Source organism: Schistocerca piceifrons, chromosome 5 (assembly GCF_021461385.2).
Source record: "Schistocerca piceifrons isolate TAMUIC-IGC-003096 chromosome 5, iqSchPice1.1, whole genome shotgun sequence".
NCBI classification, from domain to species: domain Eukaryota; kingdom Metazoa; phylum Arthropoda; class Insecta; order Orthoptera; family Acrididae; genus Schistocerca; species Schistocerca piceifrons.
Genome location: NC_060142.1, coordinates 142,586,933 through 142,613,921, shown reverse-complemented (window position 1 = coordinate 142,613,921; position 26,989 = coordinate 142,586,933). Strand labels below are relative to the sequence as shown.

The window sequence follows — 26,989 nt, the reverse complement described above, 5'->3', positions numbered from 1 at the left end:
AGATGGTGGGGGCAGAGAGAAGGAAAAGCAGCTAGGAAATGAAGAGCTGCAATAGTTTGCGGCCCTGTGTGCGCCACACACAAACTCACAAAAGAACCGCGAGCCCCCTAGGAGAGACAATTACAATAGGAAGCTTTAATTCAAATGCAACTTCTGAATGCTACCAAGCAGAATTAGACACTGACAAGGTAATCCAATACTTCTGACAATATCACATTTAATAAACAGCTAATGCACATTTCAGTACCTTAGGTCCTGCAATTGAAACCTGACAAGCCTTAGCACGGAGCGACAAGTGACTGTATGTGAACTACGCATGTATTTTTTCCTACAAGTGAAGAGTAACTTTCAAATGGTTTATAATCTGTAAGAAAGCTTTCAATGTGCCTGACTGCTGATCAATGCCTCCTCTACATGGTTAAAATATTGATAGAATTAGGCATCATACCACAGCTTCCTATATGGGAATGCCTCTCCTCCATAAGAGCCCAAGACCAAGTATAAACTATACCTAATATTTAATAACTACAAACATGCACTTCTGATTTCAAGAACTAGATTCCTGTATGTAAATGAGCAAGCAAATATTACTGCATACAAAGAAAATGTGCGTGTTTTAGCCAAGTGGAGTTACATTCTTGCTCTACCTACTGCTTCAGATTTGGTTTTTCTGTGAAAATACCTTTACCATTAACTGCTATCAATGGCAGACACTTCCCTAAAATATGCTACTTCACAAGAGCAACATTCAAAGACATTAAATTACATATTTTAAGGAATGTAGGAAACTTTTAACATGGCCGATAGATGCGCAATTGGCACAGCAAGTGTGAGTAAAGCGATAGTGTTGGGGGTGCCAGCAGACACTAGAGGAAATGCTGAGCACTGTAAGGGAAGCACTGTTCTAAACGGAATCCTATGCTCGCAGTTTTTGTAAGCATTTAGTGCAGCCCCTCCACAACCACACCTGCACGGTATCCATTCAAAAAGATCTAGTCACCTCTGCTTTGTTAGTATACAGAAAGAATTCCACTGAAAATGCAACAATTTATTTTTTCTTGACTTTTTAAATCATTTGTAACTTTCAGAGAAGCAACAGGAGTGGCAAATTTTAAGTAAAATCTACATTTCTTACTGCCATGTTAAAATTTGCTTCTCTTGCCAAAAACACAGCGGAGTTTACACAATGTCGTTTCACTACAATGGGCAAACAGAATTGCAAGATACACCTGAAACAGGTTTCTTAAGTGAGGAACTGAGGAAAAGTTAAGAACAATAGATTATGAAACAGCACATGCTCAGTACAAAAATGTGTTAGGTCTTCACACTAACGCTGTTAGAAATACCCATAACATTTCATTTCACCAGATATCGATGGCCCTCAAAAAATAAATTCCTTCTCAAGAAAGTTTGTTATTCCATTAACATTGTAGATAATCAAGTTACGCATAATAACTGTAAGGCAAATACCGTCCTCTTTGTGTACTATCATTTGCCAAAATCTCATTTCAACATCTCAAAGCCTTTATGAAATATGAGGAATGTTGTGGATATTACATTTTATCACTGATGCACATGACTGCAACATATCAATTTTCTAAACTTGTTACCAGGAGGTTCTCCAACCAAGTCTATACTGCACATCAACCCCTGCATCTTGCACAGACTCTACAATGAATGCTAATGTTTATATTTAGTGCCCCTCCCCCGAACTGAACTTTAACCTTCGTATGTATTTCCTGCTCAGTATGTATGAAATCTAATGGATTTTTATCACATCTTGCTTGGTTACAATAAAATTGAACGTAACAGAAAGATACCATCACAAATTTTCATTTCACACAGCGAAAATGTCTATGCATGTTGTGGCTCCACAACTTTTACAGGCTGAAGTATTCCAGTATAAATAGAATTGCGAACACTGCAGAAAGCTAAAAAAAACGATTAGGACAAAGAATAACATTTAATTTTGAAGTAGGAAAGTAAGAAAAGGAGGAAAGTTTAGCATCCATCAAATTTTATATAAAGAGGGAATGAATGAAAGTGCCGGGGACCTTCCAGAAAATCAACTTCAAAGCATCTTCTTTCAGCAATTTAGGAAATCCGCAAATCTAGATGACTGGAAAGAAATTAATTTGTTATTTATAAGAATACAAGTCCACAATCTTGGTCTTTCACACAGAGGGAAGTTACTATATGTGAATGGAGATGCTGGTAATAAAAATTCTGATGTATGTCTGATGCAGTGTTTGGTACCTTTTTTGCACCATCTTTAGCAGTTTTGTACTATTTCCCCTTTGCAGAGAGGATATATTCTCTTGTACCACCTGGCAAGTTTTCTGTGTTATCTACACCACATGTTACATTAGTAATTCAGTCCAATGCACCACTTTCATTACAATTTACACAGATTAAATTCACGTTATCCTATCTGTAGGTTGGCACTTAGAATTTATCAAAGTTTGCTTGGAACAAATATGGGTACAAAATTAAAAGGACAGGCAAATGAAAGAAAAATGCAATTATAGCAGAAAATGTAATTTTATTCCATCACTGACCTGGAAAGGAAAGAAAAATACATGAAAGATACAATGGTACTGAAGAAATAAATATCTATATGGGTGTACATGACAAGTTTACAAGTTATTAAAAGGTTAAGTTAATGTGATTTGTTATTGGGGTTGTCTCCCCAATGGCAGTTGGTACCCACATTATGTCTCTCTTAACATGCCAGAACATTTCTAAGAAAGCTCCAAATTATCAGCATTTCCAACAAGTGTGTGCAGTACGAGAATGCACGCTAAGAATAAATCTTGAAGCTGTTTTCTAATTATTCACTGCTCCACTCAAGTCTGAGTGTGAACAGTCACCAGCTGCTACAGACTGTAACAGCATGCATATTACTTCTTTCTGAAGGAAAATGTAGCTCCATTACTTTAATTTTTTCACATTGGTGTACAGCACAAAAATAAACACACACTATCAAGAGAGAAAGTGGGAGGATGGGATGCCAACCCCGACCTTGTGTTAGCTGCTGAGTACAGAGCTCTGGAAAATATATATGAACTGTAAACTTAAAATATAACAAAACAAAATATAACTATTCAAAACTAGATATACCCCAGAATACTGGCAATTAGAACTTCTCCAGGCACCAGCCACAAAACAGATCCATTTTGCAATCATATTTTCATAATAAGTAACACTCAACACTTATTTCATGTTTTGTAATTAACTGAAAGGTACAGCAGGAAAAACAATGAAAGTCCATCTTTGGTGAAATTTGAAATTCTTGTACCACTGGATTCTATGTAAATATTACTACATACCAACAGATAAATAGAAAAAACAATATGTAGGCCATAAGGAATCAACATAGAGAAAAGTTTCCAGGACAAAAATTCATCTGTGTGAAAAAAAGACCACATTTATCTTAATGAGAGTAATTTTTTACTACTTCAGGAAAATTTGTTTTAAATGTGGGTTTGCTTGTTTTTTTTTTTTTTTTTTTTTTTTTTTTTTTTTTTTTTTTAATTTGTGGCAACCAATGCATTGTTTGGGCTTACATTTTTCACTGATAGCAAACTACACTGTTGTTCAATGAAGTTTATTTGACTGATGTGTACTGGAGCAATTTACATTTTGGCATGGAATCAAGTGATGAAAATGTTACAGCAGTTCAACAAAGTGGAGCAAAGGAAAAACCAAAACATATGACTTCATGATGCAAGTACATGCATAAGAACACTGAGTCATGTTCCTGGTGAAGACTGGAAATGCAGAAACAGTGCTTCACAAAAATTTCAAAACATGAATCCAATTTAATTTACTTGGAAATAATATTCAGAATGCACACTTGTATTCACTAATTTTAGTTTTACCTGTGAAATGAAGACCACAGAAACTAGAGGCTAGTAATCTTCTTCTATAGCCTTTATGATACATCTTAACTATATTTGCCTAAAGAATTAATCATTAAAATACTGCATAAAATGTACAGCCATTTCCAAAGTTTCCCACTTTGTATAGATTTTTTGTGAACATGTATCCAACGAAGTATAATATTGCTTTTGGGTACCGCATATCAGACAAATGTGGGTGCCCCATATCAGACAATTGCTCTGCACGTGATGAATTCAAAGCAAAAAAGCCATCTCTTCTGGCAAGGAAAGAATGATAGGTGCTGTTATATCCTAGCCAGTAATGCCACCCGAGCCCGCTGCCAAAAGGTTGGCAGCATCAAAGTCCGGACGCCGTCCACATAAGCAGCGCCAGCGAGACAGGAAATCGCCGCAATTCTGCGCGCGCCACCGCTGGCTTTTGGTTTCTTAAGCGCTGGAGTCGCGAGCGCTAGGACAGTTCTGTATTCGCCGCTCAGTTGTATACTCGCCACCGAATTGTGTACTTGCTAGTCAGTTGTGTGTTCATCGCAGCAGAGTAGTTGTTTGTCGTCAGCCGACGCTGACCTAGCCGCTCCGACTCGAACTAGACAGATCTCTGTAGACACGGCGTTCACTACTGTATTCTGTATCTTCATTAATAAAGATAAGTACCGACTTTTATTCAATCAGAGTGTTTGGGTTTTCATCTTTCTGTTCACTGTTCCAGCGGACCGGTCGGCCCGCTATTAAAAGTGTGGCGGTGACTTCGTAATTGCTTGTCGCTACGAACGCCGCCACAAAAGGTGCAGTGCAGAAATAGGCAAAGAAATTAAGCAGCTAGAAGCTCTATTACGTAAGAAGAAGGCTGAAGTCTTCTATCAACAAAAATGTGGAGACAAAATTAAAGACAAAGGAAACATCCAGAGATTTCACTGAAAATCTTGCAGTGCTTAGTATTAGCCCTAATGATCTACCCTAGAAGCAACAACTGTCTTTACACGTTTGATGTTCATGTTCTCACCTCCAGAGAAGTGTAATTTTTTACCTATGACGAGAACATACCAAAAATGGGAACTGATGAAAAAAGTTGCATCAATGTTGTTTCACTTGACCCGGCCAGAATATAAAAAATGTCATTATTCACATCATCCATACTATGATTCGTAGAAACAACAATGTGAATCAAAGTAAACAGTGCTCATAAAGGGCACAGTTACATGCAATTTGACAAACATTTGGGTTTAATAAATCAATAAGTCTACTTTGAAACAACCAGAAATTGGAATGGGCACATCAAAAGGTGCCACACAAAACCTAGGCCTTTTTCAAGAAAAGTTCAAATTGTGGTCTTCATTTCTTGGTAAAGAATACAGAAAGACCAATTGAGACAGCACAAGTAAGAGTAACTGGAGTTATTGTGCCACATAAATTGGTCCTTGGGAGTTAAAGTGCAGGCAGTGACTTGCCAAAACCTTCATATTAAAGTTTAATTCCACTCTCCATGAGAAAATAAGATGACCTACAATCCTTTAAGAAATTCTTTTCTAAAGAGCTCTAGTTTGAAAGATTACCCACACTGACGAGTAATTTGATGTAGAATTTATATTAACCTCATTGTCTCTCATTGGTATTACTGAATAATATCCCACAAATATTGCTTACACTTTTCTGAGGCAAGCAGTTATATAATACATTCTAGGAAGTTGTCTATTTTTGTGAACATGTGTACTTCCACTTTCATTGTTAATAAACAAAGACTAACTCACACTACTAATTTCAAAAGAAGGATCTGTGGGTCGACAGAAGCGTCCGATCCAACGCGTCGGCTTTGACCCGTGATGTAAGGGTGTTGTGTGTGTGACGTCATGACAGCGCGGAGTTTGGTTTGAGTGGGGCTGTCTCCAGTTCTGTTTTATCTTATTTTATTTACTTTTCTGATCTGTTCGTTCTATCTCGCGAGATTTTTTTAAAATTTAAAAACACTTATTACATATTTTAATTATCTGTTTCCTCGAATTTCTGTTTTAATTTATTATATTTATCTTTCTGATCTGTTCGTTCTATCCCGTGAGATTTTTTTTTTCTTTCTTTCTTTTTAAAACAAAAAACACTAATCAGCTACTGAAGCATCTTTATCCTTTATGGGTTGCAGGGGTTACGACCCCTGGGGAGGTGGGTGGGTATTCATGCATGGCTGTCTTCACTTACACGTTGTAGCTACGCAAGGCATCTAAATTTGTTTATATTTAGTTTGCCCCCCACCCAAAACACCCAATTTCCCGCGCTTGTCCCGTTAGTGTCATTAGGCTTCTTGTGGGAAGTGTGTGTGTGTGTGTGTGTGTTTCCGCCATATTTGTGGCGTCATGGGTCAAAGCAGACGGGTGGGATCAGACACTTCCGTATTTCTGGATCTGTTAAGAAGAACCTTGAGAACCATTTTAGGAAAAAAAGTGTTTTGTATGTCTCACACACTTAATCTTCTGTTTTTCTTTAAACTTCAAATTAAATTACTGTAAAATATAAAGAAGTGGACTTTGGATTGTTTTCCCTTGTTCTCTTCAACTTTAATACACAATCACGAAAATTACACACCAAGATTTTTAAAAAGATTCTGTTCGTGATAAATTTTTGAGGGCCGATAATGGCAGGCTACTGAAATATTACTACCAGTTACAATCAATCATGAAGACATTTATGTATGGTGTTAATGAATTTATCATTTTACACACACACACACACTTTCTTTTCAGCTTCTGGCCACATAACCTAGTGCTCCTTGCCTTTGTTACAAAAATCTTATTCGTGGAACAGCGAACATGTCCAATAAGTTGCCCACTTGAATATGAAGACAAAAAGCTCTATTATCTTCACGAAAGTGTATCACTATATACCCACTAATCTAATAGCCACAGAGGGAACTTCACTTTTCAGAAAATCTGTAATAACTACCTTAATTGCATCAATTACACTTGCCAATGCTACGTAATTAATGACTATGGCTGCTAAGGTGTTAACACTGCAAGTGTGTCTCTCAAAATATGCTTAGAAATCATGCTGTCAGTCTATCCAATGACTGAAAAAGGATTCTTGTTTTCTTCCAAAGGATATTTATTCTTCGAAATTTGATCAAACAATACTGATGTATAACTACTGTCCTAGATTAAGTAATGTAGTAAATTTCTACAAGTGCACCTTGTATAAACACGAGAAACTTCGGTGACATAAGATATTTTATTAACAAAAAACATCTTTTCATTAGCACACATTTCTACTAGTGCTTTTCCAGAACTCTGATCTCAACAGCATACTTACTCAATTCAATCGTCTGGAACTTCCAATTCACCAGCATTTATCTGATCAATTAAATCATGTGGTGGTTTCCCTTCAACAGTACATCCCACAGACTGCAACAGAAACAAAGCAATAATAACACACTTGGCAATAGTAACACACTTTACGTCCAAAGCATCATAATATGCAACAGCCATTAAAAAACTTACCTGGCAAGTCCCAAGGATTTCTTTCACCGTTCCTTCAAGTTTTCTCGACATGGATCTGTCCCTCATTTGTTTGGCAATATTTACAATTTCATCAAATGACAAATTTCCACTGTGTTTTACTGTAAATGAAAGAACACAGTGATGTCACTATTTACTAGCAGATCAACCATATATAAAATACTTGCTAAATTAGGACAAGAATAGAGATTACAGGAAGTACAAGACAATATTTATTCTGTGAACTACACTATAAGACTGTTCCAGGCTGTTACAGCCAGGAACTCAAAGGCAAACAACTCATGCAAGGACAGTCAAGGTAGTAACCTACATGATCCTACTGCCTCCGTCAAGCTCCTGTCAGCAAGGGTGACATAGTGGTTTGCAAATGCACAGAGAACACATTCAACATGACTGCCTGGCAATAACCTTTACTACTTGCACCTGCGTAGTACGGGCAAATGAACTCCATTCAGCACCACCAGAACAGCCTGCACTGCAGAGATTATCACTGTTACTATTGTCTGTGGTTTCACAACAACATTTCAGTAGCCAACCAAATTCCAAGGGCACATCTCTTAATAAGGGCTGAGATCAACAAATACTGGACAATTTTCCTTAGCCTACAGTTGTAGCCAACACTTACTTTCAAATTTACAATGTACCATTTAGAAAAGAAAGGGCTCAATTTCTCAAAGGTACTCACTGAAAGATCAGTTCACATGCTCAAATCAAGCAAATAATCAGGAATTACAAGCATACCCTGAAATTATATTTCATTATTAAATGAATTATCTAGATGAGGCATTCTACACTGTTATAGCACAATCAAAATAATTCTATCTAATGTTCTCAGCCTTGTCACACAAAATTAGAGTAAAGACCCATGCTTTTAATGATTGCCTCAAATGCCTGCCAAAGACAGCACTGAACTCTGAAAAGATGAGGCATTATTGTACCAGTTTGATCAATTCTGTAGTGTTTGAACAGTGTGTTGCCTTCCACTACACTATAGCAAATGTCCAAGTTCTTGCTGCATTGATCTCTAGGGCCTCTTTCATGATACTCCCAGTATGCTCAGATGGACAGTACTGAGTATGCCTAGGTGAGAGGACAGGATACGTATTCCACTGAATGTGATTTTGTAAGTTTTTACTCAGTAATAACAGGTTTTTCCAAATCTCCATTGTTAACTGGCTATGCGACAAAACATTCATTCAGAACTACTACTTGCTTCTGCATTCACAAGGACAGTTTGAATTCCAGGGACCCCAAAGCCAAAACTGAACTGGGCACAGCATAGCTTTTTTTTGGTCTTATGCCTTGCCTGTTCAGAAAACTTAACCATCTTTGTATGTACAATACTACAGAGAGGAAACAAAGTGAAAGAATCGTTCTCCAATTGTTGAGCAATGTGTCTTTTTGGAAAGCACTAGCTCTGTGTCATGATTTTCGTTCTGTTTTTCCAGAACACGAGTTTGAGGTATTTAATTTCTGAATACAAGAAGTCCTTGTCAGAAATCATTGCAGCTCTCCAATTAAACTAAGTATGTTTACACATGTCATACACACAGTCAAAGAGCTGCTAATCTTATGCCAGCCTTAATAAAACTGTACAAAACAACTTTCCTCCTACCCCTCCCACAACAATGAATGTTAGAGAGTTTGCTATTTGTATGACCAAGAAACTGCTGAACAGCTATGATAGTAAATGGTCAATTCATCAAACGAATGTGACAACTTTGATTAGGGTAAATCTACTGTTTGAGGAGAGCGAGCCAGATAAAATTATATTACATCAAAGTGTCATCAAGGAAGGAACGAAGACAGGATGCACAACTATAGCTTTTACCTGGGCAGCAACTACCATCTCAACAGCAGGACTCTCAACAGGATAAAATAGAGAGAAATTCACCGAGATGTTTATATTCACGTGGTAGGACTGTTGAAGACCTGAGGGTGACAGTGCCCTACAACTAATCACAGGCCATTTATATACCTGATTAAAGAACATCACAAACCTGTTTTCTCCAGAAATATTAATCCATTGATGCCACCCATCTGCTATGATCCTTGGTATCAAGACTGCTGACAACCAACACACAGAAACCCCATACACTAAAATATACACCATAAGAATTATGGATATTCTCATAACACAATTATTGACTCAGCCAAACTCTGGCATTTCAACATAACCTAGACCACCTTGGGACAAAGCTGGGCTGATAAAGCGTGTACCATACAGAAAACACGTAAAAGAAAACTGCCAATACATATACTGCATATTTTTCTGTGATTATCTATGAATGATTAGCACATAACATTTAAATTACATACAGAGTGTACATTTGTACAACATATGTAATTTTCTTGAACTATTTTAGCGTGGTAAAGTGTGCTTTACACAGACTGCCACAGTGCTAGTGCAGATCAGGAAGCTACCATCTTTCCATACACTCCAGCTACAAAATTTAACAGCATTTCTGAGCTTTGTACAAAAATCTACAGAGGTAATTAAAAAACCACAGCAGCACTTAAATTACTACATGGTCAAATAATTGTATTACTTAATTTATATCTCTCAGTTCAACAATACAGTACTATTTGATCACAAAATATGCAGTAACCAGTGAGGGGGAACATCTTGTTCAAGGATAACCAGGAAGCAGAACACTGCACAGCCTACTTTTTTTCTCCCAGTTTCAATGACAGGAGAGAGCAAACTACTGAAATTTTCCCCACTTCTAAATTTTACAGAAATTAACTTCCAAATATTTACTACTTACTATTCTTCTGCTTCTTTCTGTCTCGGGGGGGCTCCTTCAAAGCCTTTATAATGAGAGAAGCTGCAGATGGGCAGACCGAAATTGCTGCCTGCCTGTTCTGTATAGTTAACTTCACTGTTATCTTCAAGCCTTTCCAGTCAGCTGTTGCTTTGGCAATGTCATCACCAACCTTTTTAGGTGACTGTAAAAAGCATGTATTCACTTAGTAAATCTTATTTATGAATTCAAACAGTAATACATAAGAAAGCAAGTGCCTGAAATACATTTTCAAAGCAAAAACCATCCAATAATATGTCACAAAGGGAAGACAATACAGCATCTATAAATTATGACTATCGCCTAACAGTAAAATGGCGGAAAGAACATTTTGACATGACTAACACATTGATAATGGTTAATATAGTAATGCAAAGTCTCGAAAGGATGTGAAAAAATTAGAAATGAAGTTAGGACCCCACCAAAATAGTGCCGTTGGGTATTTCTACTGTTTAGTGGGTTGTTACCTCCATTCCCAAATTGTGACAATACAGCAATATGCTTTAGATTCGGTTATTACGCCAATATTTCATGCAAAGTTACTTAATACAAACACCGACTAAATGTGATCCTCTTTGAGTCCAAAACTTATGGTAAGTTATACGTGTCACAGTACACCAAGTGAGAAAACTGAGTTTGATTTCATGTAATCATGTTTTCAGAATGAACGCTGATTGGCACCAAGGTCATTCTGTTCGAGACACCATTATGTATGAGCCCAGAATATGTTCTAAGATTCTACAACAAATCAATGTCATGGATACTGAACACTTTTGTGGATCACTTCTCTCCTCCTTGTAGATGAGTGTGACCTGTGCCTTTTTCAAGAGCGGGGCACGGTTTTTTGTTCAATGTATTTACAAACATTATAGTTTGAACACGGACTAACTCAGCTGCAACATCAGTATAGAATCTGACAGATTACATTGGGCCTTGGAGCTTTGTTCAATTTTAATGATTTCAGCTGTTGACACATACTTATTCATCTTTTCAGTGGTACGAGGACTAAAATGGGGCAATTCTCCTGCGTTTTCCTTTGTAAAGGAACATTTGAAATTTGAGTTAAGCATTTCAGCTATTGCTTTGCTAACCCCAATTTCAGTTCTTGTCTTATTCACTAGGCAGTGAACACTAACCTTGGTACCACTAATGGCTTTTACACGTGACCCAAATTTCTTTGGGTTCTGTGAAATCACTTGACAATATCCTGCTACAACAGTCACTGAAGGTGACACAAATTGATCTTGACAGCCAAACATTTCATTCAGCACCTCTACAGCCCTATGTTTTACACCTATTACACAGTGATCTGTTTCTTTGCAGTGGCTATTAGCCATAAAGGTTCCCTCCCATTATGAACTTTACTACCTGTTCCTGGTATACAATAAAAAAGGCTTGTCTGTAGTTACAATAGCAGTACCATAATCTCTGCTTCCAACAACACCAATCGAAAATGTTTTATAACATAATATCCCTGTCGTAGTAAGCCTCCAATCCTTGCAAAGGCTTTTCACTTCCTCTCACCAAAGCAAGTGTCATCCATGAATTGCCTGGAACAACTTCATTTGTGGTACAGGAGAACGTAATTTTACAGCCAACAAATGTTATTGGACCAGACAGTATCTCCTGTTGCGAGACAGGGCTCGGTGTCTCATCAAAACTGAAAACAGTTTTATAAACTGGCATTCTGCTCCTCCTAGTGTATCTCTTACGACGGTACGGCATGGCTGTGTGCTGCGTGCTGCTGCCTGCAGTCGACTGATGCAGAAACAGGAAGCGCGCCGAGCGCTCCATTCACGAGCGTCTTATCGCTACGTCACTTCCGCTGATAAACTTTAATAGTAAAATCAGTATTTTTGCAGAAGATGCAGTTATCTGTCATGAATTACTCTCTTAAAGAAGCTGCATAACTCTTCCAGCAAATCTTGGGTAGATTTCAAAGCAGTGCAGAGATTGAAAGATTGGCAACTTGCTTTAAATGTTCAGAAATGTAAAAATGTGCACTTTACAAAACAAAAAACTTAATACTCTATAAATGTAATATCTATCCAGTGCATGGTCAACTATTATTCTTAACATGAGCCATGGTTCCCCTACATGCTCCTGCCCTGTGCTGAAAGTTTCAAGTTCCTTGTTGAGGTATGACACTACTGATTTTTTATCCAGTTTACTGATATATATCTTTCTGGTTGCCTGAGATGTCCTTTGTACTTGGGTAATCACGGGACTAGTGCAGCAGGAGATACGAACCAGTCGGCTTTGGACAATGACGTCACAAGTCGCCAAACGAGAAGCGATTCTTCTTAGTGACTGAAACATAACAGCAAAAGCGAAAATGGTAAACTGCTCTCTGGCGACTTGTGACGTCATTGTCCAAAGCCGACGGGTTGTATCCCCAGCTACACTAGACCCGTAATCACTGTTGCCACAACAACGTCATGGCCACTGCTATCTGTTTCGATGTGGACATTCTTAAAAAGGTCAGATCTATTTGGTGCCATTAAATCCAATATATTTCCACCATGAGTGGCATTCCTAACTGTCTATTCTAGGTAGTTTTCAGATGAGGCATTTAGTAAAGTTTCAAACGATGTCTTATCAAGCCCACCACTAACAAAACTAATTTTCCATATTGTTTGCCGGATGGTTAAAGTCTTCACGAACGATTACAGTATGATTGGGGAATTTATGTACAAGTGAACTGAGGTTTATTCTAAAATTTTCAGTTACATCAAGAAATCAGTCCAGTGGGTGATAAAAGGATCCAATTATTTTATGAACACCCCTGTTACTGAATCTTGCCCAATCAATCTCACATGCAGCTTCAATTTCTACCTCTATGGACTCTAGTTTGTCTACTGTGACAAATACACCATCTCTATTTCCCATTTGCCTATCCTTTTGACATATACTTAAAATTTCCCCAGAAGTAACTTTGGGTGTGCCATGATGACCTTGCAGACAATATTAATAGTAAAATCAGTATTTTTGCAGAAGATGCAGTTATCTGTCATGAATTACTCTCTTAAAGAAGCTGCATAACTCTTCCAGCAAATCTTGGGTAGATTTCAAAGCAGTGCAGAGATTGAAAGATTGGCAACTTGCTTTAAATGTTCAGAAATGTAAAAATGTGCACTTTACAAAACAAAAAACTTAATACTCTATAAATGTAATATCAGTCACTGTTGGAACTGGCCAACTAATGCAAATACCTGGGTGTATTACTTTGTAGGAATATGAAATGGAATGATCACATAGGTTCAGTCATGGGTAAAGTAGGTGGTACTGTGGTTTATTGGTAGAACACTGGGTAAGTCCAACCTACAAAGGAGATTACTTACAAATTCCTTGCACAATTGGTTCTAGATTGCCGAAATGTGTTACACCTGTACCAAATAGAACCAACAAAATACTGAACATATACAGAGGCAAGTGGTATAAATGGTCACAGGTTTGTTTAATCTATGGGAGAATGTCACAGATACTGAAGAAACTGAACTGGGAGAATCTTTAAGACAGACATAAGCTATCTCGATAAAGTCTATAACTGGTACATTGGCACGTACCCTCTGCCATGCACCTCAGTGTGGTTTGCAGAGTCTAGAGTAGAAGGGGCCTAATAATGTATGCTTTCACGTACCTAGAAATTTCTAATGCCATGATCAATTTCTACCAGCAAATGGTCACATTTTCTACTGCAACCTGTCTTCCAAGATTGCAATATTCTTTAGTTGGAAGCACAGAAGGGTTATCAAATAACCCTACAGCCAATCAACAATATGTTTAATACAGCCAAGTTGTCAAATCTGCAGCCATTTCCAATCCACGTGGGCGTCAACTTGTGCGTGCGCACCGAAGACTGACATTTAAGCAATTTTACTCAAGCTTGCAAATTTATGTCCTGACCTTGTGCAAAATTAAAGACCACAATGTATGATTTGTTTCTGCGAGTTTAGTCTACAGACTCAACAGCCAATTGTGGCACAGAAAGCATAATGACGACCCACCCCATGCAGTGCTATTAATAAAATAATTGTAGCCGTTAGTTTGTGCACACCACGGGTCTAGTGTAGCAGGGGATACAACCCGTCGGCTTTGGACAATGACGTCACAAGTCGCCAGAGAGCAGTTTACCATTTTCGCCTTTACTGTTATGTTTCAGTTTCGTTATTTTACTGATTGCTTAATAAAGTGGATCTGTTTATTCTATCTCGTGAGATTTTTTTTTTAAAAAGCCAAAAAACACTTATCAGCCACTGAAGGGAGCTACAACACTCATGTGGATGTTGGCTTTAAACTAAGCCATGGACAGAAGTGATTTACTTTGTGTTTTGTAAACAGTACCATGGATAACAGGGATGCATTCAACAATGCACTCAAGAAAGTAGATTCCATTTGAAGGACCTATTTGATTACCGACATGTCTTGTCAAATTTAAGACTTCTTTAAAGATGTAATATTTTCTGTGGAAAGTGGTTAATGTTTCTATGAATTTGCCTGCCTCTTATTAGTACTGCTTCCTCCATTGTGGAAGGGCATAGGTTCAATTCATAGTACCACAGATTTTTTTTTTTCTCTCTAAGCTATGGAGGTCCATTAATAGGGTTTTCTCAGTCTTGTGGATCAAAATGAGAAGCTGCTTGAAACAAGGAAGCACTGGCATCAGGATTAATCTACTTGCATGACAACTGGAGGGACTGGCAACACACTGATCCCATGTCTTACAAAGATAAGATCAGTCCTCGTCCCGCCTCGTACGCAGCTGCCTGCCAACCGAAACTGCTAATCTTTCAATGGTGTTTTACCAGGCATATCAACACTTTTACTGAGTGGCAAAATACATACACAAAGAAATCACAGCCGTACGTATCACTATATGTACAAATAAATCTTTCTATGCACTGTACCTGTTAGTATTTTCGACTGGTACTATGATAAAAATGCAAATTTTACAACTGGCCAGTGGGTGTACGATAGGATTTCATTCGCCGACAGTACGAGTGGTTTTAAATCTATTTCATTATGTACTAACAATTACACGATGCAAAAACATAAATTGACTAAATTATTTATGCTCTACGGATTCAGATACATGCAGATCGACACACATTCGACAGGCTCTACATATGGGTGGAATTACAACAGAGAACGCAACATGGCACACACATGTGCAAATTATTTGTTTTTAAAAAGAGGAAGCTTACCAGACCGAGGGGGCCAATTTTTGGTGCAAGGGATGAGGTAGCACCCACTTCTCCACCAACGCACCTCAAGAACACTGAAATAAATGTGCCAAATCAGTAAATTTCATCAACGACAGGCATGTGCAGTGCAACAATAAATTCTAATTCACTTACCAACTTTAATTTCATTTGGATCAAATTTTGGAGGCATTTTGATACAAATACGTGTAACGGTATAAAATACAACGCACTTACTACTTTGATTACAACCGATCACTAAACATACAACATGCACAGCCACACGCGCTTCACACGCTAGCGGAAGCCGAAAGACCACGTTCGTTCAAAGATGTTCCGATGTACCCGATACGGAGATGAGAGACGTTTCACTCTGCAAGTTTCACAGGAAAATCTTTGGCGTGTGTCTGCAATCTCTGAAGCTGTTCCGAATTTTATTTGTCGATTGTAAATTATCGTGAGTCGAGACTCGAAAGACATGGCTGGGTTAACAGCGCTGCGAAATGTTGCTACAAAGCGTTCAACTGTATTAAATGGGTAAATCAGTGAATATAACTTCCAAATCTGGCGCAGCTCAATTGTCTCCGATGTTTTATAATTTCTTTGAGGGCATATCGTGTTAAAGTTAAATTTTGGAACAAAAAAACAAAACATTGAAATCCGATCTAAAAAATTGGTGTTTGACTGATCATAGACGTATAAATATAGCGATAAAATAAATGTGTTAAATTATTTTAACTTCTGCTTGTGGTATACCATTAAAATGAGGTTTTTGAAACCTTCGGACAAGTCACTGTGAAGTTGTAGAAACAGCGATCCAGTACTAACAAAATATTTCATTTAGCCCAAAGTTACAGTGAACTACCAGTCATTGGATCGTAAATCACTCCAATTTTGTTTTTGTGATTGGCGATTTATTGATATTTAACTTAGTCTCTCTCAACTCGTGCCTCCCCTCGTCAGTTGTAATTGGCGGCAGGGAATATGCTGATTTACGCCTTTGCGAATGACTGAAGATTGCTGCCCTTCATATCTGATTGTTTTGAATATTGAAGATTGCTGCCCTACGTATCTAACCATTTTGAATACTCGATATAGTGACTAACACTAATGCCCCATTTTAAGTTTCCTTCCCGAATTCTATTTGTGAAAAATGTAACATCGGATCCACCGCATTTGCACTGTGTAACAGACCTGTCATGACTGAACATAAGTTTAGATGAGACTTCCACATTCAACTCCTCCTGTACTAACGGTTTTTCATTTGTCCACTTTTGATGGGGCTACTAATGGTAGCTCAAGATTCATTCATTTGTAGTGTTCTGTAGATGCCATCAAGTAGAACAACATTTAGTGACATGAAGCTACTCGTGGTATACATTAATGTGAGGCCAAGACATCATAGAAACTTAATCTGTCTACTGTAGTAACAATAAGCTGGACATGTCACTGTAAGCTTAATGCTGTAAGAAAAACCATGGGCCTGAATGTGTCCACTTTAGTCATTAAATGTCATGTGGGTATCACAGTGTACCTTGCTTGTCCCTCTAATCAATCAAGGTACTCATTTCTTAATATGTGGAGTCACAAGTGTGACTCTTTCTGTATCCCTAGCCCGTTGCATAACGAGTAATGTAACATAGTTATGCTTGTCCCTCTGTGAAAGTTGTGTTGTAATGTTTTGCTGGATCAGTGCGTATATGAAATTCCGTCTGACATTTTAGACTAAAAAATTCCAGTTTTTAAAAAATTGAAATAAATTTTATTTAGGCTTATGTCAGTTCCTATGTAGACTGGCCATTCAATTGTGTGGAATTTTGAGAACATTCTCATATTAATATATTTCCACATAGTTTACTTATTTTTGTTAGTGATTTTGACATTACACATCAAAATTGATTCCAGTAAGCTCATTTACATATGTCCCTATACTTTGAAAGCCACTATACGGTCAGAGCATGCACAGTGTGAGTATTGTTTTCCGGTTCATTTTTCTATGTTGTGCAACTGATGATAGATTCGCAGTGGAATTTGTTTTAGATTTCATTCCTTAAGACAGTCTTATATCTTCTTGAATATGTTTCTATGTTTCATTTTGAAATATTAATTTTGTATGAGACTTCATTATTTTACCTAGTTTTAAGTAAACAAAAAAAGTATTGTACAGTATGATGATGTGTGCATCAGTGCTGTTGTCAGTGGTAATGTTGGTGACCAATCAATTCTAGCATTAAAAAATTTTGAAAGAACTCCATGTATGATTTGACAAGACTTTCAAAGTATCAACATTCACAGGGAGACTTTGGCTCACTTGTTATTAATAACCGTCATCCATTCTTGATATTATATAGTAGGTAGTGTGTCTGCAAGAATTATGTTTTTGCAACTTAATTACCATGTGTATGTTAATGCGAAAAGAGCTAATTGGTTGACGTACAAATGAAATAATGTATTCACATTACCTATGTGCCAATAAAAAAAAATTAAAAAATGTTTTTAGACCTAATCACTAATGAAATGATAAACACTGAATGTAAAATATGAGTGTTGGAACTCGCAATATATTAAATTGAAAATATGATTCTTATTTAAACATTTTCAGTATGGGGATAATATTTAAAAATTTTTTTAATGAACTTTATAAATTTTATGAAGATATACTAAAGCAAGCATGATAAGAATGTCAGTGAACAGTGTCCTGAAATTCAGCCACTGTCTATGCCATTGTCGAAGACATGGAATGTAATGTATATGCTCTAGCTAATAGGACACTTAGTATCATCAGCAACTGATTGTTAGAGAATAAATTAATGCTCAGCTGTGACCAAACACGCTGCAATCAGTTTCTCGCTTGTGACTGTTGTATAAATGAAATTTTACTACCCCAAAGTAATCAAAAAGTAAGTGAAATCAGCAATTACATTCTAAGGACTGAGGGTAGATGAAAAGCTTTCTTAGAAGTATCACATTCAAGGTGTAGAGCAGAAACTGAATGCTGCTATCTTCACTACCAGAATAAACTCCATTGCCCCTGACAATGAATTTCAAAGGCTTGTGTACTGTACTTGCTTTCACTCTTTTTATGTTTCATATTTTGGGGTAACTGTGCACCATCAAAGAATATTTGGGTCAATGAAAGCGTCTGATTCTACCCGTCTGCATTGACCCGTGACATAATGGTAGTGGTGTGTGTGATGTCACTATGGCCCGGAGTTTTTGAGTTGGTTGTGTTTATAGATGTAGTGTTACTGTATTTGATGGTCTCCTTTGGTGGTGGATGTGGACGTTCTGTGTTTAACGCGTGGTGTTGAGTTCATTTGAGTTTTGGTTGTCATGCTAATGTTGTTTTCAGTTTAGGTGGGTAGTACAATAACATGGGCTGTGGAATTGTTTTCAGTGAGTTGTTAAAGTTTTTTGTTAGATCTGATTAGTTTGGTGTTTGTTGTGTGGAAAGAAGCCTAATTTATTTTATTTTTTATTTTTTTATTTTTTTTTTTAAATTGCTTATTTGTTAGGGATGGATATGACATTTACGAGTGTATCATTATGTTTTGAGATGATTGATGATATGATGTCTGTCATACAGTTTCTGCAGATGTTTGGTCTTATTGCTGAATATGTTAGGTGTCACATTTGTGACAACAATAGGACATTGACAACAGCTATATAGGTCAAGGGAAATGTCTAATTCCCCATTTCTGGCTTGTAGGTGTTGGTTTTTTGATATTGGTAGCTGCAGTTGAGCTACATAGGTTAAGTGAAATGGCAGATTCCTGTGGTTTTGTTCGCATAGTAGAATGCTATAATTTAATTTTTTTTTTGTATTATTTGTTTTGGGATGGTGCATTGTTTTTTATTGTTGTGTATTTAGCTTGTCCCAGCCCTAAACCCCCAATTTTCTGTGGCTGTCACACAAGTCTCATTTAATTTTTGGAGTGAGACATTATTGTGTCATTTTTATCTTAATTTGTATGTGTATTTCCGCCATTTTGATGACGACATGGGCCAAAGCAGACAGGTGGAATCGGACACGTCTGTAATGCCGAAATGGTAATAAGGCAGATCTGCAATGCCAGTTTTCAAACTTCTTGTAGGCCATTGTTAAAGTTTTTTGGAGCTCTGACTTTACCATCCCCATGTGTATATTCCATCATGGAGATTGTCGAAAATACTGACTCATTCAGAAGAAACTGCAACATTTATTCAGTGATCCCTAGACTGAAAAACTATTTTAACTTGCATAAATTTTCTTAAGCATTGTACTGAAATGCGTGCACTATTCAGCAGGTTTCATTTTTATAAGGAATCCAGGGAAAGTAAACTACAATTGCATGATAAACCCAAGTCTAAAAAATCTAAGATGAAAAGTTTTTGTGGTGCCCTCTGATATTGCACAAGAGTTCCTCACTGTAGTTGAAAACTGTTCTCTGTAATGTGTTAATTTGTCATATACACTCTCATGTTTTATTAATTCTTTATATCTGCATCTACATATACACTCTACTAACCACCAAGCGGTGTGTGGCAGAGGGCACTATTCGTGCCAAAGTCATATTACCCCACCCCACCCCACTTCACCCCACCCCACTGCTCCACTTGCGGATTGTACAAGGGAAAAACACCTCAGTAGGAGCTCTAATTTCCCATATCTTTGGATGGTGATCACTGCAAGATTTGAAAGTTGGTGGTAATAATATATGCTCTACATCCTCGGCGAAGATCGGATTTTGGAATTTAGCGAGCAGCCCTTTCCATTTAGCGCGTCGTCTGTCTGCAAGTGTGTCCCACTTGAAACTTTCTATGAGATTTGTAATGCTCTTGCGATGGCTAAATGTACCAGTCACACATTGTGCCGCTCTTCTTTGCACCTTCTCAATCTCTTGAATAGACCCAACTGGTAAGGGTCACATACAGATAAACAATACTCTAAGACTGGATGAACTAAAGTATTGTAAGCAATTTTCTTTGTAGAAGGACTCCATTCTACCAATAAACTGCAATCTATAGTTCGCTTTACTCGTTACTTGTGTAATTTGATCGTTCCATTTGAGATCATTTCGAATAGTCACACCCAGATACTTGATGAATGTTACAGCTTACAAAGTCTGAGCATTTATTTTGTACTTGTACATTAATGGAGATTTTCGCTTTGTTATATGCAGATTACACTTACTAATATTGAGAGGTAACTGCCAGTCCTTACACCACACATTTATTTTCTGCAAATCCTCATTGATTTGTTCACAACTTTAGTGTGATGCTACTTTCCTGTAGACTACAGCATCATCGGGAAACAGTCTAATGCTGCTGTCAATACCATTAACAAGATTGTTTATGTAAATCATAAAAAGCAGTGGACCTATCACACTGCCCTTGGGCACACATGATGTTACGCTTGTTTCTGTTGAAGTCTCCCCATTCAGGATGACATGCTGCTCTCTGTCTGTTACAAAACTTTCAATCCAACAGCATATGTCATTGGATAGACTGTAAGTGCACATGTTTTGGAGCAAGTGACAGTGTGGAACTGAGTCGAACGCCTTTCGAAAGTCAAAGAATATGGCAACAACCTGGGAGTCGGTATGTAGAGCCTGTTGTGTATCATGCACAAAGAGGGCCAGCTGTGTCTCGCTTGACCACTGTTTCCTAAAACTGTGCTGGTTTCTGCAGATGAGCTTCTCAGAGTCTAGAAAGATCATTATGTCTGAACACAAAATATGTTCCGTGATTTTCCAACAAATCAATGTCAGTGAAATTGGCTGGTAGTTCTGTGCATCCAATTTTCCACCCTTTTTATAGATTGCTATGACCTGGGCCTTCTTTCAGTAGCGTGGAACTTTCCACTGTTCTACTGATCTCTGATAGATTATGGATAAGAATGGCACTATATTTGTAGCATTGTTGTTGTGGTCTTCAGTCCAGAGACTGGTTTGATGCAGCTCTCCAAGCTACTCTATCCTGTGCAAGCTTCATCATCTCCCAGTAGCTACTGCAACCTACATCCTTCTGAATCTGTTTAGTGTATTCATCTCTTGGTCTCCCTCTACGATTTTTACCCTCCGAGCTGCCCTCCAATACTAAATTGGTGATCCCTTGATGTCTCAGAATATGTCCTAACAACCGATCCCTTCTTCTAGTCAAGTTGTGCCACAAATTTCTCTTCTCCCCAACTCTATTCAATACCTCCTCATTAGTTATGTGATCTACCCATCTAATCTTCAGCATTCTTCTGTAGCACCACATTTCGAAAGCTTCTATTCTCTTCTTGTCCAAACTATTTATCGTCCATGTTTCACTTCCATACGTGGCCATACTCCATACAAATACTTTCAGAAATGACTTCCTGACTATTAAATCTATACTCAATATTAACAAATTCTCTTCTTCAGAAACGCTTTCCTTGCCATTGCCGGTCTACATTTTATATCCTCTCTACTTCGACCATCATCAGTTATTTTGCTCCCCAAATAGCAAAACTCATTTACTACTTTAAGTGTCTCATTTCCTAATCTAATTCCCTTAGCATCAACCGACATAATTCGACTACATTCCATTATCCTCGTTTTGCTTTTGTTGATGTTCATCTTGTATCCTACTTTCAAGACACTGTCCATTCCGTTCAACTACTCTTCCAAGTCATTTGCTATCTCTGACAGAATTACAATGTCATCAGCGAACCTCAAAGTTTTTATTTCTTCTCCACGGATTTTAATACCTACGCCAAATTTTCTTTTGTTTCCTTTACTGCTTGCTCAATATACAGATTGAATAACATCGGGGATAGGCTACAACCCTGTCTCACTCCCTTCCCAACCACTGCTTCCCTTTTCATGCCCCTCGACTCTTATAACTGCCATCTGGTTTCTGTAAAAATTGTAAATAGTCTTTCGCCCCTTGTGTTTTACTCCTGCCACCTTCAGAATTTGAAAGAGAGTATTCCAGTCTACATTGTCAAAAGCTTTCTCTAAGTTTACAAATCCTAGAAACGTAGGTTTGCCTTCATTAATCTATTTTCTAAGATAAGTCATAGGGTCAGTATTGCCTTACATGTTCCTACATTTCTACGGAACCCAAACTGATCTTCCCGAGGTCAGCTTCTACCGGTTTTTCCATTCGTCTGTAAAGAATTTGTGTTAGTATTTTGCAGCCATGGCTTATTAAACTGATAGTTCGGTAATTTTCACATCTGTCAACACCTGCTTTATTTGGGATTGGAATTATTATATTCTTCTTGAAGTCAGAGAGTATTTCGCCTGTCTCATACATATTGCACACCAGATAGTAGAGTTTTGTCAGGGCTGGCTCTCCCGAGGCTACCAGTAGTTCTAATGGAATGTTGCCTTCTCTCAGGGCCTTGTTTTGACTTAGGTCTTTCAGTGCTCTGTCAAACTCTTCACTCAATATCATGTCTCCCATTTCATCTTCATCTACATCCTCTTCTATTTCCGTAATATTGTTCTCATATACTCCTTCCACCTTTCTACTTTCCCTTCTTTGCTTAGAACTGGGTTTCCATCCGAGCTCTTGATATTCATGCAAGTGGTTCTCTTTTCTCCAAAGGTCTTCTTAATTTTCCTGTAGGCGGTAACTATCTTACCCCAAGTGATATACGCCTGTACATCCTTACATTTATCCTCTAGCCATCCCTGCTTACCCATTTTGCACTTCCTCTGGATCTCATTTTTGAAACGTTTGTATTCCTTTTCGACTGCTTCATTTACTGCATTTTTGTATTTTCTCCTTTCATCAATTAAATTCAGTATCTGCTCTGTTACCCAAGGATTTCTATTAGCCCTTGTCTTTTTACCTACTTGATCCTCTGCTGCCTTCACTATTTCATCTCTCAAATCTATCCATTCTTCTTCTACTTTATTTCTTTCTCCCATTTGTGTCAATCGTTCCCTAATGCGCTCCCTGAAACTCTCTACAATCTCTGGTTCTGTCACTTTGTACAGGTCCCATTTCCTTAAACTCTCACCTTTTTGCAGTTTCTTCAGTTTTAATCTACAGTTTATAACCAGTAGATTGTGGTCAGAGTCCACATCTGCCCCTGGAAATGTCTTACAATTTAAAACCAATCTCTGTCTCACCATTATAATGTATATCTGAAACCTTTCAGTATCTTCGTGTATACAAATTTTCGTCTCCATTCACAATCTGAATAATTTCTTTTATCTCATCATACATGTCATCAATCTCTTCGTCATCTGCGGAGCTTGTTAGCATATAAACTTGTACTACTGTGGTAGGAGTGGGCTTTGTATCTATCTTGGCCACAATAATGCATTCACTATGTTGTTTGTAGTAGCTTAACTGCATTCCTATTCATTATTAAACGGACCCCTGCATTACCCCTATTTGATATTGTATTTATAACCCTGTATTCACCTGACCAGAAGTTTTGTTCCTCCTGCGACCAAACTTCACTAATTCCCACTAACCTATCCATTTCCCTTTTTAAATTTTCTAACTTACCTGTCCGGTTAAGGGATCTGACATTCCACACTCCGACCCGTAGAACGCCAGTTTTCTTTCTCCTGATAACGACGTCCTCTTGTAGTCCCCGCCCGGAGATCCGAATGGTGGACTATTTTACCTCCGGAATATTTTACCCAAGAGGTTGCCATCATCATTTTACCATACAGTAAAGCTGCATGCCCTCTGAAAAAATTACGGCTGTAGTTTCCCCTTGCTTTCAGTCGTTTGCGGTACCAGCATAGCAAGGCTGTTTTGGTTAGTGTTACAAGGCCAGATCAATCAGTGATCCAGACTGTTGCACCTGCTACTACTGAAAAGGCTGCTGTGCCCCTCTTCAGGTACCACACGCTTGTCTGGCCTCTCAACAGGTAACCCTCTGTTGTGGTTGCACCTATGGTATGGCTATCTGTATCGCTGAGGCATAGTCAACATAAAATCCTACAGGGATACCGTTTGGGCCAGATGCCTTCCTGGCGTCTAAGGATCTTAACTGTTTTACAATTCCAGATAACACTAAACACTATGTCAGCCATCCTTGCATTTGTTCGATAATTGAAAGGGGGAATGGTGCTGCAGTCCTCTACCGTAAATGAGTTTTTGAAAGCTAGGTTTAGAATTTCGGTCTTCTGTTTATCATCTTCCGTTACATTGCCTGTACTGTCTGCAAGAGAAGGTATTGAATCATTTGTTGCATTTGTAGATTTACATACCACCAAATTTTTTGGGGGTTATTTTTAGAATTTGCAGATAAAATATTGCTTTCAAATTTGTTAAAAGGATCTCTCATTGAAATTTAGACAGCTGCTTTCATTTCGTGTAATTTCTGTTTGTCAGCTGGGCAGCGACTACGTTTAAAACAACTGTGCAAAATTCTCTGTTTTCTCAGCAACTTCGTAATATGTTTGTTGAGCCGAAGTTGATCCTTTCCCTCCCCTAAATTTTTGCTAGGTCCACATGTCTCTAGCACATGGTGGACAATATCTTTAAATTCTGACCAAAGGTGCTCAATATCTGTGTGTCCTGGGGTGAATTCTTGGAGCTGACTATGAAGATATTCATTAATGACACTTTTGTTTTCCCAAACAGGAAAACTCTACACTGGTTATATATAAATTTCCATCATTTAAACCTTACGATATTAAAGGAATTGAATAAGACATCAAAATCGGGTTCCAGCAAAACTGACATGCACAGAATAGAAAGACATTAAGTGAACAGCCATGTTACTTACCTTAGTAGAGCTGAGATAACTAGTCATACTATGGGGTTTAAGATTTTTCAGAAGCTAGTACACTAAATAAAGGATTGCAGTATGGCAAAGCTGCTAAACCTGTGTGCAAAGCAAGAGTGCTTTTGTATGTGGATGTCACTTCAGGAGATGACCTGCTATCCTTAGGTTTCTTAGAATTTTCATGATTGTGTCAGACAAGCAAATGTCAAGATGGTTTCTTAATGGAAAAATAAAAATCCTGTGTTATCCCAGAGAGAGAGAGAGAGAGAGAGAGAGAGAGAGAAGGGGGGGGGGGGTTTAGGAAGAGGCTGATGACATCTACTGATTTGATTTTTTTAATTGATCCCAGAAATCATTGTGTATAATACTGACAAGAAGTGAAGATTAAGATTTTGCTTGTTTTGTTGGTACAAATACTTTCAATATCTCGAGTAATGTTATGCAATGCCAAACTTAACAGGTCTTTTAATAGAAGTGAGGAAATTGACAATGTTAAAGTTTTATTTGTAGAAGTGTTGGTCATCGTAAAAGTTGCAGATGATTGTATACAGGAAAGAACTCATGTAGAGAAAGATATACTCATGTAAAAAAGTGTAGGATAATCTTTAAACACAGTGAAACTTAGGTCATAGGATATGGAATGTTGTTAATATGGAGCAGTCAGTAACAGTAATGGAAGAGTGTCTTAAGAAATGATTGTGATGATGGAAGCAACTCAGGAAATTGGAGTAGGTAGCTGATAATACAAGTAGTCAAGAAGTGTCAGTTGAAAGAGAGAGAGGTCAGGAATAAACGAACCATGTAATTCATTTGAGCTATAGGAATTAGTTCACAGTGAAATAACATGCTGATTGACTGTTGATATTATTGAAATGACAGAGATTCAAGCCTGAAGAAACAATGAATGGTAGAAATCACTAACTACATGAAAATGTTAGAAAAATTAAATCTGAGAAACTAATGAGACCTCCTTGGCAATAATGGGCTTTTTGCTGGGAATATCAGATCATGGTGAAAAAATAGAATGTGTTTTTTTTTTTAATCAGGGATGTCAATGTAACTATGGAGTGTACGATGTAGGTTGAAGAAAGGTTGTTATTCACTAGCTTTGCCCACTCTCAACAAAACTATCATCTTCCAACGTAACCTGCATGTTAGGCAACATGATAGTGCTGTCATTAATTCCTCATTAAAACACAGTCCAAAATACCATTCCCCTCAGCTGATCCAAATCTCTACTAGACCTATATAGGTCTAAGCCACCACCTACAAATTACATATTATAAACAAAACAAGACTGACATCTGAAATGGAAACATCCCACACCCCACTAACATGTCATATGACATCAAAATTCAAAGTAAATAATGGAAAGGCCAATATGGAATAACAACAGTATTGCCAAAGGGTAATTGCTATTCACCACAGAGGAGGCGTTAAATTGCAAACATGCACAAGGCACAGTGAAAAGACTTGTGAACGTTTAACTTTTCGGGCATGATAGTTTTTCTTTGGAAGTAGGAAACACATTCACACAAGCGCAACTCTCACTGACGTGGCCACTGTCTCTGGCTACTGTGGCATTCAGGCAACAGCTAGATCTGAAAAAAAGTAAAGTAAATCCATTGAAATAACACTGTTTTAACATTAAAAAATGATAACCAAAAGGAAATGTATGCAAAAAGCACAAAAAAGAAAGTATAATGTGAAGCATATTGTATGCTGTTGTACAGTTACAGGGTGTGAGTGAGTTGGAGTCCATTTCCAACACTAACAAAAATTTCTTTAGTTTGGGAATCTCCAGAGTATACTGTTGTGAAAGTAACAAACAAACAAACATCATGATATTGGAAATGGTTTAAGTCTAAAGCTGTAT

General features: G+C 37.7%; 2 protein-coding genes across 2 annotated transcripts in view; one reads left to right on the top strand and one right to left on the bottom strand.

Annotated features, from left to right (window-relative positions):
- Positions 1 to 2,525: 2,525 nt before the first annotated feature.
- On the bottom strand, positions 2,526 to 15,742 carry LOC124797818 (60S ribosomal protein L12). Its single transcript, XM_047260846.1, has 6 exons — positions 15,561 to 15,742; positions 15,408 to 15,481; positions 10,168 to 10,348; positions 7,382 to 7,500; positions 7,194 to 7,285; positions 2,526 to 2,558 (listed from the first exon to the last, which is right to left on the bottom strand). Exons 1-5 carry the CDS (start codon positions 15,595 to 15,597, stop codon positions 7,199 to 7,201), a joined length of 498 nt encoding a protein of 165 aa, XP_047116802.1. The 5' UTR covers positions 15,598 to 15,742; the 3' UTR covers positions 2,526 to 2,558; positions 7,194 to 7,198.
- Positions 15,743 to 15,805: 63 nt separating this feature from the next.
- The window catches only part of LOC124797817 (NADH dehydrogenase [ubiquinone] iron-sulfur protein 4, mitochondrial), a 36,416-nt gene continuing 25,232 nt past the window's right edge, over positions 15,806 to 26,989 (top strand). Inside the window, exon 1 of the mRNA XM_047260845.1 lies at positions 15,806 to 15,941. Coding sequence (XP_047116801.1) covers positions 15,883 to 15,941 — 59 coding nt within the window. The 5' untranslated portion in view covers positions 15,806 to 15,882. The remainder of the gene's footprint in view (positions 15,942 to 26,989) is intronic.